Raw genomic sequence first — 25,829 nt, 5'->3', positions numbered from 1 at the left:
TAATCTCAGTTACATCTTTTTGATATTAATAAATTAATTCCCTTTCTGATTCCTCCTTTAAATAGGTATGGTACTGAGAAAAATGAGGTTCCTTGGGCTTGGTAAGTAGATTTGTATGAAGAAATTCGGAATTATCTAAGAAGTTCTGTCCCTTTTCTTGAAGGGGTTCAGAGGAAGAGAATTTCCCACAAAAGGAAATAAAACGTATAGTCCCAAGCTACCTGGGAGGTTTGAAGGCCGTGAAACTGGTTTTCTTCTCAGTGCTCTTCCAGTCCTTTCCTTGGACCAGTACTGGAAGCCTGCTTGCGTTCTGCCTTCTTGTTCATTGCCATCACTACCACTTCTAATCTGGATCGTTTTCATAGCCTCAGTAGTCTGCAGGCTTTGGTCTTTCCTCTCCTGCTCCACCCTCTGGGCTACTGCCAGAGATGGGTCAGCATTTCACCAGGCCCATACATATCCTGATTCCTCAGAACCCCACATGAGGCTGTTCCCTTCACAGGCAGGCCTTCCCTTCTGTCTCTGGCCTCATCTGAGGGCCTTGTTTGTGGGGCCTATGCTCAAACTACTTTGAAACTGCATGCTTCTTTTCTCAGAATGACCAGTTCCATTTCTCTTTCAGCAGGTAAGTGTCGCTCATCTTCTAGGAAATGTTTGAATTGCTGTCTCTCCTGCTAGCTTGAGCTAGGCAGGGATGACTGTCATATCCCTGGTGCCCATTTCTGTACAGACACACACTTGGTTCTCAATAGAATTGGTTGAATGGATTTCGGGGTGCACTAACCACCTTTGTATTTTCTCAGAGAGCTGAATTTCACTTGCCTTCTGTTAACATTGGTTCACTGACCACACTCATTTTTGTCATCATCATCTGATTGCGCCATTAGGAGCTTCACAAGTGTTGAAAATGAATCAGTTCTCATATCACTACAGAACTTGTAATTAAGAGAGGCATGTATTTTTAGACTGGTAAAATCTCTGTAGATTTTATTGCCTTGATGCTACAGTGACATGTGACAGTGACAAAGAACTTCACATTTTGCACATTTCTTTGGTCACCTTTCAGCATATAATGAATTACTCTTCACTTATGACTTTAGTGTGAACCTCCCGGCTCTTCACCCGCAGCTTGTTGACCTGGGACTCGGCAATGTCAGCCCGTTCCTCAGCCTCCTCCAGCTCGTGCTGAATCTTGCGAAACTTGGCAAGGTTGACATTGGATTGTTCCTCCTGAGAAAAGAAATGTACTTCAGAGGATGAGAAAATTCGGCATTTTCTGATTCTCACTGTCTTTGTTACTAGAAGCAGCTACTGGATTTACTTTGTAAATGAGAAAGCAAAGGTTCTGTTATTTGATCATGAACTTATTTGGGGGCAAGGCATCCCGCATTGTTGACTCTGAATGAGTGGGCTCATGATGCACTCTGCTCGGTCTCTCTCACTTGAATCCCTTCCTGGCCAACTTAAGATGCTGCAGTGAACATTGCTGCTATAAACATTCGGGTACACGTGCCCCTTCGGATCACTATGTTTGTATCTTTAGGGTAAATACCCAGTAGTGCAATTGCTGGGTCATAGGGGCAGACTATGGAAAGAACCTAGATGTCCATCAACAGATGAATGGATCAAGAAGATGTGGTATATATACACAATGGAATACTATGCAGCCATCAAAAGAAATGAAATCTTGCCATTTGCGACGACGTGGATGGAACTAGAGCGTATCATGCTTAGTGAAATAAGTCAATCGGAGAAAGACAACTATCATATGATCTCCCTGATATGAGGACATGGAGAAGCAACATGGGGGGATAGGGGGATAGGAGAAGAATAAATGAAACAAGATGGGATTGGGAGGGAGACAAACCATAAATGACTCTTAATCTCACAAAACAAACTGGGGGTTGCTGGGGGGAGGTGGGATTGGGAGAGGGGGAGCGGGCTATGGACATTGGGGAGGGGAGGCGAACCATAAGAGACTATGGACTCTGAAAAACAACCTGAGGGTTTTGAAGGGTCAGGGGTGGGAGGTTGGGGGAACAGGTGGTGGGTAATGGGGAGGGCACGTTTTGCATGGAGCACTGGGTGTTGTGCAAAAAGAATGAATACTGTTACGCTGAAAAAATAAATAAAATGAAGTCATTCAAAAAAAAAAAAAAAGATGCTGCAGTGACATCAGGGAGATCAGAGTAGCAGGAATCTGAATCCATGAGACAAACTTTAAAAAGTAGGCATGGTGATAGTATCGGGTGCAGAGAACCTTAAGGAAAGTTTCTGAATTAATAAGATGAGAAAGGAGCCAAATGAAAAAGAAATATTCTGATGGATTTATTATGAAGTCATCTAACAGTCATCTGTCAGACTTCAGAGCCCTCCTTTTTGCGGCCCCTGTGAGCACTAGAGATGGCTAGGAGTGGTAGAGTCTTCTAGATAGGGAAGTGGGTTGTAACCAAAAACATTTCTATACTAACATGTCTGGAAAATGGCTGAAAGAGGTCTCAGAAGAAATGCACTTGAATCTCTAAGGATCTAGTAATTACTGGTAAAATTTTTTCATTCCAAATATTCATCTTCATACCTAATTTTATACTCTTTTGCCTTAAAGAAAGGCTCTTAAATTCTATAAACTTCAGACTCAACAAAACCTGGACCTTCTCCTGAACTTTTCTCTTTCATTATGAAGCTACTCACAGCCTCTTCAGCTTGTCTCTTGTAAGCTTTAACTTTGATTTGTAATTTGTCCACCAAGTCCTGCAGCCTGAGAACATTCTTGCGATCCTCCTCCGTCTGAAATGAAAGAGGTAGCAAATAGTGTTGTTGGTTTGAAAATGCCTCATTATTTTTATTTTCTTGAGAGCAGCAGATCTGAGAAATATGGAAAGGTGGGTCACCTGGTAAGTGAGTTCCTTCACTCTCCTCTCATGTTTGCGAAGACCCTTGATGGCCTCAACATTGCGCTTCTGTTCATTTTCAACCTCGTTTTCAAGCTCTCTCACCTGGAAGAGAACAAAGGCTTTTAGCAGTTTGGCTGTAACTAGCTGTATGAGCAGGTTGGGAATTGAATGAAGTGATGAGGACTCACCCTGGCCTCCAGTTTCTGGATCTGCTTCTTCCCGCCCTTCAGGGCCAGCTGCTCAGCCTCATCCAGACGGTGCTGCAGGTCCTTCACCGTCTGCTCCAAGTTCTTCTTCATGCGCTCCAGGTGGGTGCTGGTGTCCTGCTCCTTCTTCAGCTCCTCGGCCATCATGGCTGCCTGATGAGTAGTAAGACAAAACCAGTTAAGAGAGTTGAACGAGCATATCAGGATTCAGATTTGACCACCACCATGCTGCCCTCTGCTCACATCAGTGATGGCCTTCTTGGCCTTCTCCTCTGCATTGCGGGCTTCCTGGACAATGTCCTCCATCTCTCCCTGGATCTGGGAAATGTCTGTCTCTAGCTTCTTCTTGGTGTTGATCAAGCTTGTGTTCTGTTTCAAATTAATAAAAAAAGAAAGGAAAGCACATTTAATTACATTCTATTTACATTGTCATTTTGACTTGTGTATACAGGCAAAAATTCTTGATCTAGGAAAAATTCAGAATAAACTCCAAATCAGAAGTTGACTTTAAGTTATGCCTTCTCTTCTTTTTATCCATACTTCTGTTAATGAACATTTTCTGAAATTCTTCCAGGTAAAATGTGATTTTATTTTTATTTTTTTTTAAAGATTTTTAAAAAAAATTATTTATTTGACAGACAGAGATCACAAGCAGGCAGAGAGGCAGGCAGAGAGAGAGGAAGGGAAACAGGCTTCTCGCCAAGCAGAGAACCCCATGCGGGGCTCGATCCCAGGACCCTGAGATCACAACCTGAGCCGAAGGCAGAGTCTTAACCCACTAAGCCACCCAGGTGCCCCTAAAATGTGATTTTCATACCAAAAATCTTCGACTATTACCAGTGGCTGCTTGTAAGCATGAAGCACAACCCTAACCCAAGAAAATATTTAAAGTGCAGTATCACCACACAGCTCATGGAAAACGGATTATTAATTTGTAGTTTTTCATTCATGTTTGGTTGGCTTTATATTTAAAGGGCATAAGTAGTATTGTTATCAGTACAAAAATGAACCAAGAATCTGTTATATTTTGGAAAGTTGATAGTATTTGAAATATTTAATCAATTCAGGATACTAAAAATGAGGAAGAAAGATGTTATGTTTCCATATGAATTTAAAATTATTTGTTGTTTAACATGTCCACGATGGCTATTTCCTTATAGTTTTTAAAAAGTATGGCACGTGTGGCATGGAGCACTGGGTGGGGTGCATAAACAATGACTTCTGGAACACTGAAAAGAAACAAAAAAATAAAAAATTTAAAGAAGTATATAATAATACATGTTTATTGTAAAAAAAATTGAATATACAAATTAGCAAAGCAAGAGGTAAGGAATACTTAATGTACTCTCACTACCTAGAGATAACCATTGATAACACTTTACCCTTTTGGATGTTTCCTATGCATTTTTAACAAAAGAAAGTGATCATGTTTTATATACTATTTTTAAGTTGCTCTTTTCATGTCTTGTGAAATCTTTTCATGGCAATAAATGCATACTAAATGGCTGCTTACTATCCTTGTGAGGATAATATACCACCATTTATTTAGTCTATCCGTTATAAACAAAAAGGGCTGAATAGCAGTAATGATGGCCTCTGTGAATTTGAACTGAAGAGTTTCTTTCACATAGTTAGCTTCATGTGTATACAGGATCCACGAGAATAACTTGGTGGCTTATCCTTTTCCCTCTGTTTTATTTGCTTATTGTTTGTAGCTTAGAGTTGCAAAGACAAGGTGGCCACTAGTACCGTATATATGGTTATTAGTAGATGGCCTTCTGTGCTTTTTTTTTTTTTAAGATTTTATTTATTTATTTGACACAGAGAGAGAGGGGGAGAGCAAGCATAAGCTGGGGGAGCAGCAGGCAGGGGGGAAGCAGGATCCCCACTGAGCAAGGAGCCCGATGTGGGGCTTGATCCCAGGACCCGGAGATCATGACCTGAGCCAAAATCAGCTGCTTAACCGACTGAGCCACCCCGGTGTCCCTGCCTTCTGTGGTTTTTAACAAAATTTCTAGAACTCTAAATTTTTTTCAAATCAACATGATGATCCCAGGCCATAAATATACCCGTGAACTGGTGAGGCCCAGTACGTCTTAGTAATACCCATTTTCCAGAACTTCAGAAGGGACTCTTGCCAAGGTTTCTTTACTCCTTCCCTTATAAAAAAGCTCATCCCTTCATATTATCTTCAACAGCAGGGTGTACATTTGCTCAACCAGAGTCCTGAACCTCACCTGGGTGTGCAAGAGTTGCACACGCTCACTGGCATCCAGAAGCTCTTGCTCTGCCATCTTCCTGCTCCTCTCCGTCTGCTCCAAGGTGGCCCGCAGCTCCTCGATCTCGGCCTGCAGCAGGTTGGCTCTGCGCTCCACCATGGCCAGCTGCTCCTTCAGGTCCTCCTGGCCCCGCAGGGCGTCATCCAGGTGCAGCTGGGTGTCCTACACAGAAAGAGGCAAAGACGCTTACTTGTGCTTCCATTAAAGTGAGTACAAATTGGGTCATGTACACACTTTGTTCTCAATAACTTAGAGTATGAATAAAGAGGGAAAATCTGCATGTCCCTTTATTTTTTTTAAGGTTTTAAAATTTATTTCACAGAGAGAGAACACAAGTAGGGGAAGCAGCAGGCAGAAGGAGAGAGGGAGAAGCAGGCTCCCTGATAAGCAAGGAACCTGATGCAGGACTTGATCCCAGGATCCTGGGATCGTGACTGGAGCTGAAGGCAGAGGCTTAACCCACTGAGCCACCCAGGAGCCCCTGCAAGTCTGTTTAATGACAAATTCTTTGTAGCCTAGGGTAGCAGGTCTACTCAAAAGAACAGGATGTTATATTTTAGAATAACCACGGCTAAAGTTACAAAATATTAGAGCAGGAAAGCATCCTCAGAGATGAGCTAGTCTAATGATGTTGTTTTATGTATATTAAACAAGTATAGAAATGTATATTTTAAAATACACCTGTATATATTTATATACGGTATGCAGATGGAGTTCATATAAATGATTTGTGGAGTGTCTTCTCTTCAGTTGACAAAATGAACTTTGTCTTAGACTTTCCAGATGTAAGCTGTTCTTTAGCTGTGTATGTGAAATTTTCAACTGATTACCGTATTATTTAGATTTATGGCATATAAGTCACACAGTTACACCCAGAGTGCATGACACTATGTGTGTTTATCCCAGTGTACCTTGAGTATTCCTTGTGTGTTTCTTAGATTCTTTACTGCCTCTGCAGCCTGGCGGTTGGCATGGTTCAGCTGGATTTCCATCTCATTGAGGTCTCCCTCCATCTTCTTCTTGAGCCTGATGGCATCATTCCTGCTCCTGATCTCCGCATCCAGGGTGCTCTGCATCGACTCCACAACCCTGATGTGGTTTCTCTTCAGCTGGTCGATTTCTTCATCTTTTTCAGCAATTTTCCGGTCAACCTCAGATTTCACTTGGTTTAACTCAAGCTGGATGCGAAGGATTTTGCCCTCTTCATGCTCAAGAGATCCCTTTTTAAAAAGCAACATTTAGGTTACTCTTGGCTTGCAACCCTCACAGATCTTTCCTGCTATAATCCGACTTGAAAGGCAGGGAGAAGACCAAAGAAAGAGGCAGGCCACTCCAACTTGGTGGTGGCAGCTTAATAAGAGGAAGGGAACTTACGTGAGAGGCTCGTCTTGGGTGGTGGAATCACTGGATCCACCCACCAAATTTTAAAAATTTACAATGAGGCCTTCAATAGATTTAATCACTATACCATGTAGGTGTTCTCAACACCAAACCACTGTCTCAAGACTTTGTCTTTGGAGCAGCCTCTGGGAGTGGAGAAGGCAGGTGGAACCCACATTCCTAGGATAGGGGGTCATTCAGCCGTCATGTCTTTCTGATGGTGATTTCCTCCTTGTTATCCAAAGAGCTGTTGTTTGTTTTACACAGTATGATGGTTTCTTGAAGAAGGCATTAAGAAAACCAGAAACTTCCATGCATCTTAATTTAGCCTGTTTGTTCTGCATTCCCAAGACACAATACAGTATTTCTCACTGAATTACATGAGTTATCCCCTGCAGCTCTGCAACATGATAGTTGCTCTCAGTTGCTATGAATTTTTCAGTTTATTTATAATGCATAAGTGAGCAAGTGGAACGTGTACCTCGGCTTCCTCCAGAGCAGCCTGTAGCTCACTCTTCTCTTGATCTATTTGTTTCTTCACTTTCTCCAGTTCATGGATATGCTTTCCCCCTTCTGCAATCTGCTCCGTCAGGTCTGAAATCTCCTCTATAGGTTAATAATAAAATACCACATTCAATTGAGAAAAACAAAAACTTGAAAAGATGTCTCCCCACCGTTTTTCAGGTAGAATGGTTACAAAGACTCACGCTGTAAGTTCTTGTTCTCTCGCTTGAGGGTTTCAAGGTGATCCAGGGATTCCTCATAGGCATTCTTGACCTTGAACAGCTCAGTGCTGAGTGCATGGGTCTCCTTCTGGGAGGCTTCAAGATCGGCCTGAGTTTCCTCATACTTTTGCTTCCACTCTGCCAGGACCTGGAAGTACATCAGAACTAAGCCTCTGTAATCAAGAATCAGGCCTCTTTCCCCCAAGCAGCTGGTCCTCGTGGGCCACCTTGTCAAAGTTCCTCTGCTTCTTGTCCAGGGCGGCGCAGGCTGCGTTGGTTCTCTCCACGTCCAGCATGAGGTCCTCCACCTCATTCTGGAGCCGCTGTTTCGTTTTCTCTAGAGAAGCACATTTGGAATTCACAGCCTCCACATGTTCCTCAGCATCCTGCAGACGCTGGGCCAGCTTCTTCCTGAAATGTTGGCCAGTGTGAGTGACCAGGAGCAGATTCAGAGATGCCACAGTGAACTTTATAAAGCTGCTGACTAGGAAAGCATATTTTCCCCAAGAGTCTTTGCTCCTCTGTCCACAAATTGTTAAGGTTTTCTAAAATGTCTTATCACTACTCATTTTGTCTCTGTAGTTTTCCCTAGTGAATTCTTAATCTTTATGTCAGGGGTGGTTAAACATATCCATGAGACCTTTTAGTATGCTTGGTGGTGTTGTCTGCATGCATGAGAGAGACAGAGAGAGAATGAACGAACCTCTTTGATTATCCATCTGTGGAAACCACCATCTCATCCTTATAGACCAATGTGTGTCCACTGGAGAATGGGCCAGGGCTACAGCCCTCCCTCCATCAGCTGAGTGAGCCATGTGAGGACATGACCACTGTGAACTGGAGGCCTGTCATCAAAGCATGCTGGTACTGGATAGTGGCATTAAGCATTTTTTTACCATGGTCCTCTTCATAAATGAAGTTGTGGCCCAAAGTGATGAATATGAGGTCATATGATTATGATTAGTCAATCACTGACTCTCTGGGTCTGATGCCCCAGATAGCAAATGTTATTCCAGAATTATATTTCCCAAATACCCTCCAAAGTCATACTGCTTCCTTCACCAGCTCACACTTATCTGCAGTGCTCCCTCTGCACATGCTCACCAAACCCCTTCATTCTGTTTAATTCTAGCAACTGCTGAGATAAATGGAATTTAGAGAAGCTTCCTTCACTGGGAACATAATGATTATTTCCCTTCCGTGTGTCACTCCCATGAGTCTTATTCCATAAGAAGCGTGTGTAACTAAGTGAATCAGTTTATTGATACTGGTTGTTAGTTAAATGACAAAGTGTGATAGTCTTATTCTGGACTTCTAGATAGGGATAAACTGATTATTGTTAATTATAACATTCATAATAATGTACCAGATAGTCTCACTGTCTCCATTTTTCCTTATATTGAAGGAAATTAATTCTACTTAATCCATAAAGTGTATGTTGACAATTTTTAATTCATTTTGGTGGAAAGAAATTTAAGATACTTTTGTAATAGACCAAAATGCAGGGAGAGCTGTAGTCTTGGCTCATTCTTCAGTGGACACATGACTGGTTTGTAAGGAGAAGATGATATGGTGGTTTCCACCACTGTAAAATCAGATAGGCTGAAATTTTCCTCCTTTTTTTTTTAAGATTTTTAAAATTTATTTCTTATTTGACAGGCAGAAATCACAAGTAGGCAGAGAGGCAGGCAGAGAGAGGAGGAAGTAGGCTCCCTGCTGAGCAGAGAGCCCGATGTGGGGCTCGATCCCAGGACCCTGGGATCACGACTTGAGCTGAAGGCAGAGGCCTTAACCCACTGAGCCACCCAGGCGCCCCCTCCTCCTATCTTTATGCCTGAAATATTCTTTTTTTTAAATTACTTTTCCTTCACTGCCTTTAAACTTTTCTTTCTGCGTCCATCATTAAGAGCCCATACTTGGCCTCCTCTAGTTCTTCCGTGCGCTGGATGGCATCTGTTTCATATTTGGTCCTCCACTGGGCGACCTCACTGTTGGCCTTGGACATTGCCCTTTGCAGCTCGGCCTTGGCCTCCTGTTCCTCCTCATACTGTTCCCGCAGCAGGTCACAGTCATGGCGGGCTGATTGTAGGGCGTGGGCCAAGGCATTCTTGGCCTGGACCAACCAAAAATTGTGCATTTTACATTTATTTTCTGGTCACTGATATTCTGTAAGTGAAGTTCAATAGCATGTCACACTGCGAAGTTCAAGTGACTGAAAGTCTCAGTTAGAGAATTCTCACCTTAGACTCCTCTTCCAGCTGCCTCTTTAATTCCTCAATCTGTTGTGTAAATACTTGTTTGCCTCTCGACAGCTGAGACACCAGAGCTTCTTTCTCATCTAGCTGTCGTGAAAATTCACCTGTGAAAGACAAAATGTGAATGGTTTAGTTTTGTCGTCTAGGTGAAGACTAAAGAATGTGGTAATATTATAACTCTCTTACTCCATGATGAAAAGAATAACTCAAAAATTTTGATGTGGTTGAGAAGGTTATTTCTTGCTTTTGCAGCTTTTGCAAAAATGTGAGCTTTCTTTGATACTTTAGGATTTTCTTTTCCTTCTTTCCTTCCTTTCTTCTTTCCTTCCTTCTTTCCCTCCTTCTTTTCGAGTAATGCTGAGGCAGCAAAAATCTCCTCAGCCCAGGAAGCTTAATTTTCTTCCATTATAGCTTATAAGCATCCTTTTTACTGTCTCTTAATAAAAAGAAGAAGGAATGACAAATGATGATAAATGGGCATGTGTGGCTTAAGAAATGATGGGTGTTCAAGAGGTGTCCACAAGTGGAGGCTCGCCTTTCCTTTTTTTGGCTCTCTGCGTGCTGGCCGTGTGTGCCCACTGACCTGATTCTGTGTGTAAACGAGCCTTCTGAGCTGACAGCTCATTGATGAGGCGTTGTTGCTCCTCTTCCTTCGTTTTGACTTCACTAAGCTGGTCCTCCAGGGTGCGGCACATTTTCTCAAGGTTTCCCTGTGGGGGGAAGTAGGAAACAGGGAAAGATGACACATTTTTATTTATAAGTCTGAATTTGGAGATAACTACTTGTGGAAAGGAGCTGAGTTGTATTTACTTCTCTAGCCACTCCAAAGCCCTGCACAGTGCCTTGGAAGTAGAGACACACAATTTGGGTTACATAAATAAATGGTTATGAAAACCAGATTATTGTCTTTGGAAAGCATGAACATCATTTAAATTCTGCATCATGTGGAGTATGGTTTTCAGAGAATTCTTTTCTGAAATTACATTTTTTCATGGTTATAGTGACAAAAGATAACATGATTTCTACAAATCCGATAGGAAGACGAAAATGATTCATTTCAATATAGTGATGCCTAGTAGGCATAACAGGAATAATTTTAAAGTGAGATAACATTATAGCAGCAAGTCCACAATAGCCATACTATGGAAGGAGCCCAGATATCCATCGACAAATGAATAGGGAAAGACGATGTACACATAATGGAATACTACTCAGCCATCAATAAAATAGAAATCTTGCCATTTGCAGTAATGTGGATGGAACCTAGAGGGTATTATGCTAGGTGAAATAAGTCAATCAGAAAAAGACATTTACCATATGATCTCACTCCTGTGTGGAATTTAATAAAACAGGATTGTGGGGGAAGGGACGGAAAAATAAAACGAGATGAAATCAGAGAGGGAGACAAACCGTAAGTGTCTCTTAATCATAGGAAACAAACTGAGGGTTGCTGGAGGGAGTGGGGTGGAGGGATAGGGTAACTGGGTGACGGGTATGAAAGAGGGCACGTGATATAATGAGCGCTGGATATTACATGCATCTGATGAATCACTGAACTCTACCTCTGAAACTAATAATACATTATATGTTAATTAATTGAACTTAAGTTAAAAAAATAAAATGAGGTAACATTTAAAGTTTGTACAGTTAAATCTATTCATCTGTAGACTCTAATTTTAAGTCATTGCAAATAGAATGAAAAGGGGACAAGTTCACACAAACCTTGGCTTTGGAGACAGTCTCCATGTTACTGGCGAGGTCATCAATCTCCATCTTCATCTCGCTCTTTTCCTTCTCCAGCTTCTGCTTCACCCTCTGCAGGTTGTCTATCTGCTCCCCAAGCTCGGCCACGCTGTCTGCGTGCTTCTTCCTCAGGGTGGCCGCCGTGGCTTCGTGCTGCAGGGTGGCCTCCTCCAGGTCCCTGCGCATCTTCTGGAACTCGGCCTCGCGCTTCTTGTTCATCTCAATCTGGGCGGAAGTGGCCCCACCGGCTTCCTCCAGGCGCTCGCTGATCTCCTCCAGTTCCCGGGAGAGGTCAGAGCGCTGCTTCTCTGCTTTGGCCCGGGAGGCCCGCTCTGCCTCGATTTCCTCCTCCAGCTCCTCGATGCGGGCCTGGGGGTGACACATCAACGTGAATGCCGACTCATGACAGTTTTGATTCCTGGAATGCACAGAAGAGGTGGAGGGGGTCCGACTCACCTGTAACTCCTTGATCTTCTTCTGTATCTGCATCGCAAGGGCCTGCTCGTCTTCAATCTTGCTTTGCAGATTGCTCATTTCAAACTCTTTCCTGTTGGAGGAGCAACACGTAAGCTCTCCATCAGTTCTCTTACCAGTTTTCTTTCCCATGTATGGTGGAATGTCTTTATACTGCTGTGTTGAGGACGTGAGTAGTACATGGTTTTACAAATCAATAACATACCATTTTCATTAAATAAAAAAGTGAAAGATGTTATTTTTTGGTTATGTACTCTGAAGTAATATTTTAGAGATCTTTAAAACATTTATTTACCTAAACTGACAGATAACAAGCAGGTTACTCACTTTTTGAGTTTCTCGTCGAGTTGCTGCTTGTCATTTTCTACATCCATTGTGGATTCTTGGGCCAACTTTAGGTCTCCCTCCAGTTTCCTCTTGGTTCTTTCTAGCTCCATGCGGAGTTTCTTTTCTTGTTCCAGAGATCCTTCAAGCTAAATGTATACTGGATTTTATTTATTTCAGTCCTAAGGCATTGAGCCATATGTGACTAGCCATCAAAGACACACAGGAAAATTTTTAAAAATACACCAAATAGGATGGAAATTTTAATTATTGTTTCAAAGCCACAATGGAAGACTTATGAGCATTATTGACAGTTGCATGTCATAACTTTATTTTATATTGAGAGGAAATACTGTGTTTTTCACACTTACATCATCCACTTGCTGCTCTAGCTTGATTTTAGCCTTGGTCAGGGTGTTGACTTTGTCCTCTTCTGCCTGCAGGTCATCCAGGGTCTGCTGGTGGGCCTCTTGGAGAGCTTTCTTCTCCTTGGTCAGCTTTGCAATTATTTCGTCTAGACCTGCCATCTCTTCCGTGAGGTTTTTCACCTTAGATTTGAACAAATTATAGAAATGTTAATGACATCTGTCATCTTGATGAAAAAGAAGTGTAGGACAGTGTGGGCCTGAGATGGAAAATGGAGATAAGAAGCAAAACCAGGTCCACTTCACTGAAAAGTATGGGGGATAAATGTTAAAGTAAATAGAAACGGTGAAGACTAAAGAGACAAAAATATGATAACATTTTCTTTCATATTCAATAACTTTAGGATTAAACTTTTAATTAAAATACTTTAGTAACAAACTAGCATTTATAAAGAGTCTAAAATGGATCATGATTGTACCTTGTTCTCTGTGGCGTGCTTCTCCTTTTCAACCTTGGCCAGGGTCAGCTCAAGGTCGTCAATGTCTTTCTTGAGCTCTGAACACTCGTCCTCCAGTTTCCTCTTCTTGGCCGTCAACTCAGCATTGATCTCCTCCTCATCCTCTGCCCTCTCAGTTAGCTCCTTGATCTTGGCCTCCAGCTGGATTTTGGTTTTGATCAGCTGGTCACATCTTTCCTCTGCATCAGCCAAGCCATCTGCTTCCTAACGGAAGAAATGAAACGATTTCATTTGTCTAAGCTCTCTCTGCAAACACACTGTAATTTATTAAAAGGTGGATGCTTCAGGGCACCTGGGTGGCTCAGTCATTAAGCATCTGCCTTCGGCTCAGGTCATGATCCTGGGGTCCTGAGATTGAGCCCGGAATCAGAATCCCTGCTCAGTGGGAAGCCTGCTTCTCCCTCTCTCACTCTCCCTGCTTGTGTTCCCTCTCTCATTGTTTCTCCGTCAAATAAATTTAAAATAAAATAAAATAAATTAAAAAATAAAAGGTGGTACTTCAGTGACTCAATCAATTTGGTCAACACACTTGCCAACTTTTAACAGTCTACTGGACAAAATGTTAGTAATTTTAATGGGCTAATTATAATAACAGACTTTCTCCAACTATCCATGTGTGGAAGGTCAGATTAGGGAAACTAGCCTTTTGGCAAAATCTGCACCTGTACTACTTTGGAAAAATTGCTTATTAATTCTAGGACTCTGTTTCCTCACATTCGAAGGGGTTGGTTAATTTAGCCTTTTCCCTGACCTTGTAAGAAAAACATAACTTTTATTTATGCACACAAATATTAACTAAGGAAAGGACAGTCTCATCTAACAGAAGGATCTATAAAGGAAGGAAAATGTCCATAGACATCTTTGTCTTTTTTAAAAGAATTTTATTTATTTATTTGACAGAGGTCACAAGTAGGCAGAGAGGCAGGCAGAGAGAGAGGAGGAAGCAGGCTCCCCACTGAGCAGAGAGCCCGATGCGGAACTCTATCCCAGGACCCTGAGATCATGACCTGAGCCGAAGGCAGAGGCTTAACCCACTGAGCCACCCAGGCACGCCCATAGACATCTTTGTGACTGTGCTCACCAATGACCATGTCGCATATGAATGTGGATATGAACATACACAGCATAATTGGTGACTTCGCACCTATTGCTTTTTTAGGTCTGAGTCTTAGTGTTCTTGAATGACAAATAATAATAGTACATGTTTTAGTGGAAACCACTCATTCAGAAACCTTAAGCTAAAACTTTTTCATAGCCACTCTCACAAGATCTGGAGGACAAGAAAGGGCTGAACTGTGCAGTGGATGGCACTCACGGATTGAACTTGGAGCTGCAGGTCATTTTTCTCTTGCATCAGAGCTACCATCTTCTCTTCAAGCTCTTTCCTTTTCGCTTCTGACTTCACCAGCTCTTCCTTGGTCTTCTCAAACTCTTCCTTCATGTTGGCCATCTCCTTTTCTGTCTCTGCACTCTTGAGGAGCGGCTTGATCTTGAAGAACAGGTTCATCCAGGGCCAGTGCTTGACGTTCATGAAGGCGCGGACGTTGTACTGGATGCAGAAGATGGACTCTCTGTAGGAAAGAACAAAGATGCAAATAAGGAACAATGTGGACAACGACCATCACTTAACAAAGTAATGACTACATCAGATTCAACCATGAAAATGTGGAGAATGGGGACTTGGACTTGTTCCCTCACCTCCTCTCCATCATCTTCTTGAATTCCACCCTCATCAGGTACCCTCTGCACACAGCTTGGATGCGTGTGATGAGTTGAGCCAGCTTTTCATCTCGCATCTCCTCTAGAGTTCCCAAGAGGCCAGCTTTAAAGAAAACCTTGCCAAGGAACAAGCTAAATATGTTATTTCCACTCATGAGAAAGTCCAAAGGTGATGAAATTCTGGTAGAGATTTAGGTTGATGGTACGTACCTTGGTATGGCCAAATTTGTACTGGGTGTGGTCGATGTCAATAGACCCTAGGAGTTTCTCAGAAGCCTTCTTACTGTCAATAAACTGACCCTCTGGGATAGCACTTGCATTTAGAATCTTGTATCTATCAGAATACAAAGATATAAAAACATGGTCTTCCTTTTTACTAGAACGTTGGTAGCTATCATTGAAAAAATTATAGACTGAGTTTTAGAGAAAAAAAATTCCCTTAAAACAATCCAGCAGTGCTTTAGGTGAACCTTGGGAAAATATATGTAAAAAGTTATGATAATAATAGAGCAAGCCATTGTTCTTCTATGATCACCTTTCAGATACATTTCAGTCTTCAAGGAAAAGTTAAAAGATGTTTGAACTGTGTGGGGATACTCCTCTAGGCTAGCACATTGACGGGGGGAGTAATGAGACACAAACCTCTGTTTGAAGTCTGCATAAAGGATCCTGCTTGGGAACCCCTTCCTGCAGATGCGAATCCCTTCCAGCACCCCGTTGCACCGCAGCTGGTGCAGGACAAGTTCATGCTCCATGGCCCCTGGGGGGGAAAAAAAGACATGTTTTCTATATGATAGTTTAATGAGAAGTCACACTGGAATCTTACTTGGATATCATAAATGTCTTACCAGGAGTTTTAGTTTCATTGGGAATGAGACAGCGTACAAAGTGGGGGTGAGTGCTCCTCAAGTTGGTCATTAGCTTATTTAAATTCTCCTGTAAACCACATGAAAAGATTTCAAGTCATTTTTTATTGCATGAGAGTCCCTGTCAATGATCTGTAGTGAATGTGCCCCATTTCCCGAATAAAGTAAATGTAACTGACTACAGGGGCTGCTTTTAAGAGAGAGTTTGATTTCTTGTGAAATGTGTTCCACTCTAGATTTTTAGATTTGGAGTTTTAAGGGTAACTGGTTCATTTATTTTAAAGTTTGAATCTACATTATGGATTTTCTTCTTGTTAATTTTTTCCTAACACATGTATCCTTTTCCTTTGTACAACATTGCTTTTTTTAGTTTCGTCAAAGTTTTTTTAAAGTTACAATAATTTAATTTTGTTACAGAAGTAGTCTTTTGGCATTCAAGAATATACTGTACCCTGAAAAGGGCTGACACTGTCTGGAAAGAAGAACCCTTCTTCTTGGCACCTTTTTTTCCACTGCCACTTTCTGAAAAATAAAATAGAAAAATTAAAGCTATTTGCAGCAACTTTAGAAGCACTAGCCACAGGTATGAGGACTGCCAAAATTCGTTCTGAAATTTAAATTTGCACTTGTTCACTTGTATCATTCCTGTTTTTTCTTTCTGTATCTTTCTGCCGACTATAGATTAGGAGAATAGAAGCATTGGCTCACATTATAGGTATTCAGGAAAACAATGACAGTAAAAGAACTGGATGAAAGGGTAGATGTGGGGGAGGGATGGCACTCCTCCAAATCAGCAAAGTATGTCCCCTGAAAGAAGTGCCCAGGAGACAGAGTAGTACTGTCCCCTTAGTGCCCACGGTCCCAGAGAACATAGTTGCATGCTTGCTATCAGGTCAGTGGGCCTCTACTAACCTGCAGGAAAGTCCTGCTTTCTATTTGCCTCTATACTGTTACGTGCACATCTGGTCTTAGGGGACGTAGGAGAACAGAACTTCCAATTCCTCAAGCACTAGTGTCTTGACAAAGGATTTCCTTATCTCCAGATTAGCTGGATCCTCAAAGGAACCAATACTATTAAAATAGTAGAAATGAACTCTAATGATCTTGAGCAAGTCACTTAACCTCTGAATCTGTGTTTCCTCATTGGTGAAATGAAGCCATGGACAAAAGGATCCGTAGTGTCAGCTTCAGCTCTGAAAGCTTATAATCGTAAGACTGGAGCATACCAACTAAATACACTTCCTTTCATTAAGTCTATATTGGCCAGTATTTTAACTCTGGGAACATACTAATGATATTAGGAATGACCTGCTTCAGCACTTTGTCCCCCAGCAAAGAGGAAAGCCAGAGTCTTCATGCCAGACTTCTGGTATAGCCCAACCACGGTCTCGTTCAGGGGGTCCTTGTTCTTGTCCAGCCAGCCAGCGATGTTGTAGTCCACGGTGCCGGCGTAGTGGACCAGAGAGAAGTGGGCCTCGGCCTTGCCTTTGGCAGGCTTGGGCTTCTGGAAGTTGTTGGACTTGCCCAGGTGCTGCTCATAGAGCTTGTTCTTGAAGGACGTGTCTGTGGCCTTGGGGAACATGCACTCCTCTTCCAGGATGGAGAAGATGCCCATGGGCTGACAGTAGGAAAAAAGAGATGATAATAATGAGTTCCTCAGAAAAATATGCTCCAATAGTTTATGTACCTAGTGGAAACCTGAAAATGTTCCAGAAGAATGGATGATAAGATATTAAATAAGCACGATCTTACTTTATTGCCTCTTCTCTGCTACTGAAATGTGAAACAGTCATGTACCATGGACATATGGGAAATATGTTTGCTAGAAAGACTCAGTTAAAAAAAAAAAAACAAAACAGAAGCCCATCTGTACCTTTGGCAAACTTTATGTTCAGAGTATAAAATTAAAATCCCAAACTACCATTTCAAAGCTGAATTCTTTATCCTGTAAATGTATAGATCTAAATATTGTCTTACCTCCTGACAATGTAGCTTCCTCACCTCAAATCTAGACATGACAAAAGTATGAAGAGAAAAATTATGGATAATGATTAAAAATGATCCATTCCCAGGATGAAAGAGCTTCTCTTGTTGTGTCATTAGAAATCTTTGTACTCTGAGCCCTTTTCCCCCCATGGTGGAGTTAAGTGATGATAATTTGGTTCTGCTTTGTAAGCAGATTGCCTCCTTTCAATTGCAAGTTTGATAGGAAAGACTGATAAAATCCAACGTTGATGATTTTGCTTCAGTCACAAATTGTCTCAAAACTATTTCGATGTTCCAGGAACTGAGTGCCATGTCGTTTTCATGAATAGCAGAGATAGTATTACCAAATTAAAATTATTTTCTTCGGATTGGGTAGACCTAATCTGATGTGAAACTCTCATCTTTCTTATTTTTATGAATTTTGGCACAAGTGTCTGCAGTTTTCATAGAAGGTGTTTGTGTTTGCTTTTCCTTCCCCCCTGCTTAGGGTAGTGTTCATCTATAACCATATACTTTATTGGTATTCACAGTTACGGGATGAGTTCCCAATATGCATTTGAAAATCTTTAATGATTGCTTGATGAATTTTAACATATTCAACACTAACAGAATTATTGTCCCCCTTCCTTGATAAAAGGAGAATTCAGGGTTCTTTTTCCAGGAAAGATTGTAGAGAGGTCTGGTATTTATTCAGTAGTTATCAGAGTTTTAATGCCTGCAACAACTGAAGAGCTACCCTTCCAACCTGGAAGACATCTTGACACATTCTGCCTTGATCTCCATGAAGGATGATCCGTGTACGACACACTGTCATGGAATTGCCAGGATCAATGGCAGTGCTCAGAGGACTAGCTGCAGTTTTATTCCTTACTTCTGTGCACATGAGGGAGAGTGAAGTTCTAAGAGGGAGAAACGTGCATCCCTGTGTCTGTGTATGCGTTTGTAAGCACTGCAGCCATTTTTCTATGAGAAGCTATTCTGGAGTACCAACACATCACTTGTGACACACCAGACAACTGATCAGATCGTGAGCCTGTCATCAAACACCACTGCTTGTTCTCTGAGAACTGGGATTGCAATTAAGCATATGGAAGTGGACAATTTGTGTTTCATGTCCTGAAGGCTTGAAAAGTCAAACAGACCTTCTCGATGAGCTCAATGCAGGCAGCCAGGTCCATCCCAAAGTCAATGAACTCCCACTCGATGCCCTCCTTCTTGTACTCCTCCTGCTCCAGCACGAACATGTGGTGGTTGAAGAACTGTTGCAGCTTCTCATTGGTGAAGTTGATGCACAGCTGCTCCAGGCTGTTGAACTGGGTGTTGCAAAGAGCAAGAGTTGGAGTGAGTCTGGAAAGTCCAGTGGGGACTCCGCAGAGAAGACTCAAAGCGGAAGAGCCTTAAGAGGCATTTATTCAAACAACTCACATCAAAGATCTCAAAGCCGGCGATGTCCAAGACCCCGATGAAGTACTGCCTGGGCTGCTTTGTGTCGAGCTGCTGGTTGATGCGGGTGACCATCCACAGGAACATCTTCTCGTAGACAGACTTGGCCAGAGCACCCACCGAGTTGTACACCTTCAAGAACAGTAGTAGTTTGGTTTTTCGAATTGAACAGTGATGGAGACTTGGGTCTCCTGTGGCTCAAACAAATCATGGGGGTTAAGTCATGCTTACCTGCTGCACAGTCTGGCCTTTGGTGACGTACTCATTGCCAACCTTGACCCTGGGGTAGCAGAGGGCTTTGAGTAGGTCAGCAGAGTTCAGGCTCTGGAGATAGGCCGCCTTGTCAGCAACTGCACAAACGAGGTGAGAACAGTGGAACTGACCATAGCATACACAAGTTAAGGTGGGAAGGGTAATGACAAAGAAGAAAAAGTTTTGCTTGAAAAGGAATATGTGAAAATGTAACAAAACCATATGTCACACTAATTTTAGTCTTTTTTTTTTTTGAGAGGATAATTTGGAACTTAGGGAATTGATGCTCTATATGATACTTAAAATATAGCTAAATTAGACCACAGATAAAAATAATTGAAAAAACCTAACCTAGAGGAGGAGTGAGAGGAAAATTCCAATCTGTTTTTTTTTTTTTTTCTTACAGTGCATGTGCGCAATGTAAATTATTGACTGGAATAAAAAATGTCTTAATCAGATCGTAAATACTAGCTTACAGTAAGTCAGTGAAAATTGGAATGGGCAGAAATTACACCTCCACAAATCTTCACAGTCATTTAAAATATGCAGTGTGTCATTTCTGTCCTCTAATACTTCTCCCCACCATCAGATAGGTCAAGAAAGTGAAAGCCTGGCCCCTGCCCTTGAGGACCTGATGGTGTCAGTTCAGTCAGCTGAAAGATGTGAGCAGGGAGTGGTACCTTCGGTGCCGTCGGGCTCAGCCTGCTCCTCCCGCTGCTTCTGCTTGAACTTCATGTTCCCGTAATGCATCACGGCGCCCGTGAGCTTGTAGATGGCCACCTTTTCATCAGTGCTGAAACCTAGGATGTCCACAGCACTCTGTGGAAAGATTTGAATTTAAATCTTCTTCTACTTATCACCATGGCAGACACCCTCAGGACACTGGGCCCTCCCTCCCCTGCCTTCTTATGATATCTTGACTAACACTTTGGTGTTTTCAAAAGGTAGCCCTGTTCTTCAGCTCTTTATTCCACAAAGCAGCATCAGTAAGTATGTGTCGGTTTCCCATTGAATCCTGTGGGCAGTGAAGATCTTATGTGACCTGTCCACACTCACCCAAGACTCAGAGCCTTGGCTTTGGATGCCAAGGTTGACACTCTTCTATTTCTCCACATTAGCCGGGCCTTGCTCCACAGATTTCTTATCTCATAGGTTTCCTTTGCTTCACAAATCTGCTTGCCCCTTTTCCTCCTATGTTGTCCAAGCCTAATCCTAGCCTGCCTCCCCGAATGTGATGGGTGCCATTGGAAAGAGAATAAGAGGGGAAGAGCAGTGGCCCTTGAGTTCTTCCCTCTCTGATACCAGGTCACAGCTCAGCTGGACATGAGATGCCTGGCTGTGAACTTCACCTGATCATTACTCATGCAGGGAAGAGACATTTGTGAAAAGAACTTCTTTTATTGAAATTATTATTGTGTATTTTTTCTCTACTAGATTTTGATCACTTTCTTAGTTGCCCATGCTAGGCTTTGCAAAAGCTCATGCAGTGGAGGCAGGCATCAGACAAGGCATTGGGAGTTTACCTATGTAACTTTCTCTAGATTATTTACCCCCAGTTCAGCTCACCGACTCAAGCTATTTAAAATGCTCAGAGATTAATAAAGTCTGGGAACAAGATTACGACGCTTTTTCTTTTTAACCTCCAATACTAGGGGTTATTTCTCAACTCCCTAACTCTTTTGGACTTACCAATAGTAATGAGGTAAAGCTGATATTTATGAGATGAAGGCACACAAATAGTTTATAGACTTTTTGAAAATAGTATTTGAAGAGAAGAAGTGTTTTTGTAAGCAGCTCTTAATCCTGTATTGAGAATGTTAGGATATTCCCACTGGTATTAAATTTAAGAATAATCAAAAGATGGTTGACTATTCAGAAATGGAAAAGAAAACTCGAAATATGTATAAAGTATATGTATAAAGAAAATAAGCCAAAGAGTAATGATCCTAAAAAAAAAAAGAATCTGTAGTTCCAAAAATAAAAGTAAATGTTCATGGAGGCCAAAAAGAGAATTTTTGAGGTTAGAGAATCCATTTCTTCAAACACTGCAGAGATGGGGGAGGGGAATACTATTAGCCCCAGAGTGACATTTGAAACAAAATTTGTGCTTACATCTGACTATAGAGGAACTGTGGAAATCATCATGTTCTGCTATAAAAATCCTAAAAGTATCATATGTCTTTTTTCCCAGGTTATTGGGTATAGGGTCTGACAAAAAATAAGAGAAACATCACTATTGGAGTACAAAAATTGACCCAGAGGACCTATGAGGGGAAAAAAAAAAAAGCCAACTAGCCAAGGAATGTCTAAGACTTAAGATTTATTACAGACATTTTGAGTTTTCTGATACCTAGGGTGGAAGGTGGACATTGAAATACCCTGTAATTTTATTCCAAGGGTAAGGAAGCCTGAAAAGCAATATTGCCTATTTATTGCCTTTCTGCTAATGCTGTTGACTCTATAGAGGGGAGTGTTGTATAGTGCAAAATGAATTTACTTCTTCCTGTTCTGTACCTGTTACTTACATCTGTGGCTAGAAGCTCTTCCTGGTCATCAATGCTGGGCACTGTAATTTCACCTTGACTGACAAAAGCAAAGTCATATGGGTTGGTGGTGATCAGAAGCATTTCTGTACACATGAAAAAGAACAGGTATAGACAGAATTACTTTGGTCATCAAAAACACTTTAGAAAAAGAGGCTTTTGTTCTTCCTTGGTAGAAAAAAATAATGGATACTTCTTACCAATAAGTTCTGGTTTCTTGTTGGACATGATTTGATAAAATATGTGGTAGCTTCTTTCAGCCTTTAGCTGGAAAGTAACACGGGACTTCTCCAGGAGGTCTAGAAAGTCAGATTGAGCACACTTAAAAGGCCACAATGGAAAATTAAGCATTTGAGAAGTTGACACAACATAGATAACACTATTTTCACTATATAACCGCCCCAAAATATTTTTAATCACTAGCGTTCATTAACTTACATGTTTCAATATCTGCAGAAGCCAGTTTGCCTGTTGCACCAAAATGGATCCTGATACATTTACCCTTAAAAAGGCAAAGGAAGACTTCTTTTTACATACTCAAAGGCAGACAAATATTTTCTTCAGTTGTGGACCAAGTGGATGGGAAAGATGCTGATACCACAGGCGCAGAAACGTCTGTGCTGGTCCTCACAGGAAAAGGAGTACCAGAAGACTTACAAAGCGAGAGGAGTTGTCATTCCTCACGGTCTTGGCATTGCCAAAGGCCTCCAGTAGAGGGTTGGCACTGATGATTTGATCTTCAAGGGTCCCCTTAAGAGAAATGAGTAAGACAGATAAGGATACCCTGGAAAAGGTGAAATAACTTTCCAACTACTTCCTCCCCTGCGCCCTTCCCCTTCACAATATTCTGTAACTTTGGGGTAAGGCTGGTTGGCTTTCTCTTTTCTCGCTTCTTTCTTAACACATTTCTTTTTTTAAATTTAAGATTTTTTACTTGAGAAAAGGAGTTTTTGAGTAGGGGTTTCTAAAGTGCGTAGAAGGAAAACAAACAGAAGGAAGGGTGACATGGTCTTGAGTTCTGTATTGCTCAGGCTCATTTTTTTCCCTTGTAATAAATGGTTTGGAGAACTTCTGTCTGTTGCATCTCATAGGCAACACATTTCATTCTCACAGCCCATCCAAGAGTTATCTTCCAAATTTTGGCATCACTTGCAGTTGGTTGCTATGGCTCTGAAGTACCTTGGCCAAATTTGTAGAAGCTTAGGATTTCTTCTGTCCTGGGATGAATATCATACCCACCTGCATTTTGCCAGGAGTAGATTCCTCTTTTTTCTTCTCTCCAGTAATTGCAATTGTTGCAAAGTACTGGATGACACGCTTGGTGTTCACGGTCTTCCCCGCACCAGATTCTCCGCTGTCGAGTCCACACAGAGGAAAAGTCAGAACCGAAGTAACCATTACAGTGATCAAAAATTCAGCAGAAAGAAAGGTATGAAATCTACATACGTAATCAGGATTGACTGGTTCTCACGATCTGTGAAAGAAATCAGAAATAATGTTGAAAAATACACTTAGCACATGCATTTTATAAACTCAGAGTTGTCTTTTAAACCTCCTCCCCGCTGCACAAACTATATCTATTGTTAGTTTGCTTTTTTAACAATATTCTTTTTAAAATAAGTGGCAAAAGATGTGCTAGTTAGTCCGTGTGTTATACTCCTGTTAGCTTTAGTGTGATAGAGTATGTAATGAGTGCACTACCCATGGGAATGACTTACCAACATCAGATGATACTAGTTCCATGTTCCCTCTTGTCACGTGGTTCATAGTGCAAAATCACTATTAGTTATTAGTGTCCGATCCAAAGTTTTGTGTAGTAATTGGGATAACTTGTACTGTAAGCTTTCAAAACTTACTTTTTAGGAGAGGTGATATATTAGCTATAATTAAAATACACAGTTCATTCCTAAATTTGGATTAATTTTGATCTGGAATTAGCATTAGTTTGGGTTGTAGCATAGAACTCTAAGCAAAATTCTCTCTGCTTTTGAAACTGATCCATTTTATTCTTTTTTTTAGAAGATTTTATTTATTTTAGAGAAAAGAGCATGCATGGTGTGTGGGGGGGTGGGAGGATCAGAAGGGGAGGGAGTGGGGAGAGGAAAAATTCTCTAGAAGACCCCACTAGGTGTGGAGCCTGACTCAGGGCTTGATCCCAAGACCCTGAGATCACAATCTGAGTCAAAACCAAGAGTCAGACACCCAAAAGACTGAGCCATCCACGTGCCCCAGTCCTTTTTATTTTAAATATATTTCCCTAATTTTATTATATTACACTATTAATCATATTAGAATACTATCATTATACTGTCATTATTACTATTATGTTTGTGCTGAGCATTTTATTCTCCAGGCACTGCCTCTGTGTCTTCTGTGTTATCACTCTACATGCACTTTATGAATAGCTCTGCAGACTGTAATTATGGACTCACTGACCCGTCAGCATGAACTGGTAGGCGTTGTCCGAGATGGAGAAGATGTGGGGCGGGGCCTCCTGGCGCTTCTTGCCTCGGTAGGCGGCCACCACCTCGGGGTTGTACACCGGCAGCCACTTGTAGGGGTTCACGGTGACGCAGAAGAGGCCCGAGTAGGTCTGTGGGAAATGACAAGATTGCTTTGTCTGCAGTCACCTCATTAATCTGCCCTGGAAATACTGCTTTATGTGCCAAGTGAGAGGGACCCAAGTACCGTATCCGTTCTCCTAGGGCTTAGGGGTCTCATTCCCTGGCTGCCTCCCACCCCCAGGCGCTCTACACAGTACGCTTACTTCTGCTTGCACATGGATTCCGCACTAAGCACATGGCTTTCTGCATGCACAGTGTCAAGTACATCAGAATTCACAATACTAACCCAATGATTAGTCTTGAAATTGTAGTAACCAAATTGGAAAGTAGTCTTGAGTTGGTTTTGGCTAACAGTTCATGGACTTAAGTTAGTGAAAAGTAAAAAGAAAAAAGGGACGCTCACGTAGATCATCCAGGCTGCATAACGCTCTTTGAGGTTGTACAGCACGGCGGGCTCGTGCAGGTGGGTCATCATGGCCATGTCCTCGATCTTGTCGTACTTGGGAGGGTTCATGGAGAAGACTTGATCTTCCTTAACTGTGATAGTCTGTTAAGAAAAGAAGGAGCCGGTGCATGTCAACTAAGTAGCAGAAAGGATCAGTTATGTCTTATTACCCCGCTTTGTGTTACTTACAGTCCCCGCATCGGTCTTCACGGTCACCTTCCCCCCTTCCCTGCTCTGCACCATACTTTTCACATAGGACTCCTTAGTGTCCACCACAAAGACAGAATTCTTGGCATCAAAGGGCCTATTCTGGGCCTCAATGCGCTCCTTTTCAGACTTTCGGAGGTACGGAGCCGCTTCCCCAAAAACGGCCATCTCAGCGTCGGAGCTCATGGCTGGGGCTTATTGGCGGCAGCACAGCACCCGGGTACCTGGAGGACAGAGACAGAGCTGGACAGTGACCTAGGGTGAGAGCGGACATTGTCCTGTTGGTTTCACACTCCTGCGCCTCATTGGCCTGGCCCATTTCCTCAGCCCTTCCTGTAGGGATCACACCTATGTCTTGTGCAAAGGTGCTGAGAGATCGGAGCAAGGATTTCAAAGCCTTATGCTGGGGACTTAATTCTTGTGATGTAAGGCTCTGTTCCTCCTCTGTGCTGTGAGCCTTTGTAGACGAGTATGAAGGAGTTCGTGTTGCAGTCATCAGCGTTCGGGACACCCCAAGTGTGCTTAGAATCTTTTCTTTTTCTCCTTGCTTTGCTTTTTCTACTCCCCCTTCCCACTTTTTTTTTTTTTTGACATTGCAGTGATACAAAGAAATGCAAAATAACTGTTTATAATGGCTTTAC

The 25,829-nt window shown here is 42.0% G+C and overlaps 1 protein-coding gene across 2 annotated transcripts; it reads right to left on the bottom strand.

Moving 5' to 3' along the window:
- Positions 1-1,077: 1,077 nt before the first annotated feature.
- Positions 1,078-25,374, bottom strand: LOC123929183 (myosin-4). Of its 2 annotated transcripts, none has more exons than XM_045984554.1 (38): positions 25,171-25,374; positions 24,940-25,083; positions 24,409-24,565; positions 23,419-23,446; positions 23,212-23,326; positions 22,630-22,722; positions 22,411-22,474; positions 22,173-22,271; positions 21,955-22,058; positions 20,110-20,248; positions 19,409-19,527; positions 19,160-19,309; positions 18,877-19,047; positions 17,057-17,366; positions 16,200-16,270; positions 15,731-15,818; positions 15,525-15,642; positions 15,093-15,216; positions 14,862-14,998; positions 14,479-14,734; positions 13,125-13,367; positions 12,652-12,828; positions 12,284-12,429; positions 11,939-12,029; positions 11,462-11,851; positions 10,323-10,449; positions 9,725-9,843; positions 9,401-9,597; positions 7,712-7,895; positions 7,467-7,632; positions 7,241-7,365; positions 6,291-6,599; positions 5,338-5,541; positions 3,344-3,469; positions 3,083-3,253; positions 2,892-2,996; positions 2,692-2,787; positions 1,078-1,230 (listed from the first exon to the last, which is right to left on the bottom strand). In XM_045984554.1, exons 1-38 carry the CDS (start codon positions 25,372-25,374, stop codon positions 1,078-1,080), a joined length of 5,820 nt encoding a protein of 1,939 aa, XP_045840510.1. The 2 variants fall into 2 exon arrangements, with proteins under 2 accessions (XP_045840510.1, XP_045840511.1); XM_045984555.1 differs by having other exon boundaries at positions 22,630-22,726; positions 23,219-23,326.
- Between the last annotated feature and the right edge of the window lie 455 nt (positions 25,375-25,829).

Source organism: Meles meles, chromosome 18, assembly GCF_922984935.1.
Source record: "Meles meles chromosome 18, mMelMel3.1 paternal haplotype, whole genome shotgun sequence".
Taxonomy (NCBI): Eukaryota; Metazoa; Chordata; class Mammalia; order Carnivora; family Mustelidae; genus Meles; species Meles meles.
This window is presented reverse-complemented; position numbering and strand designations above follow the sequence as displayed.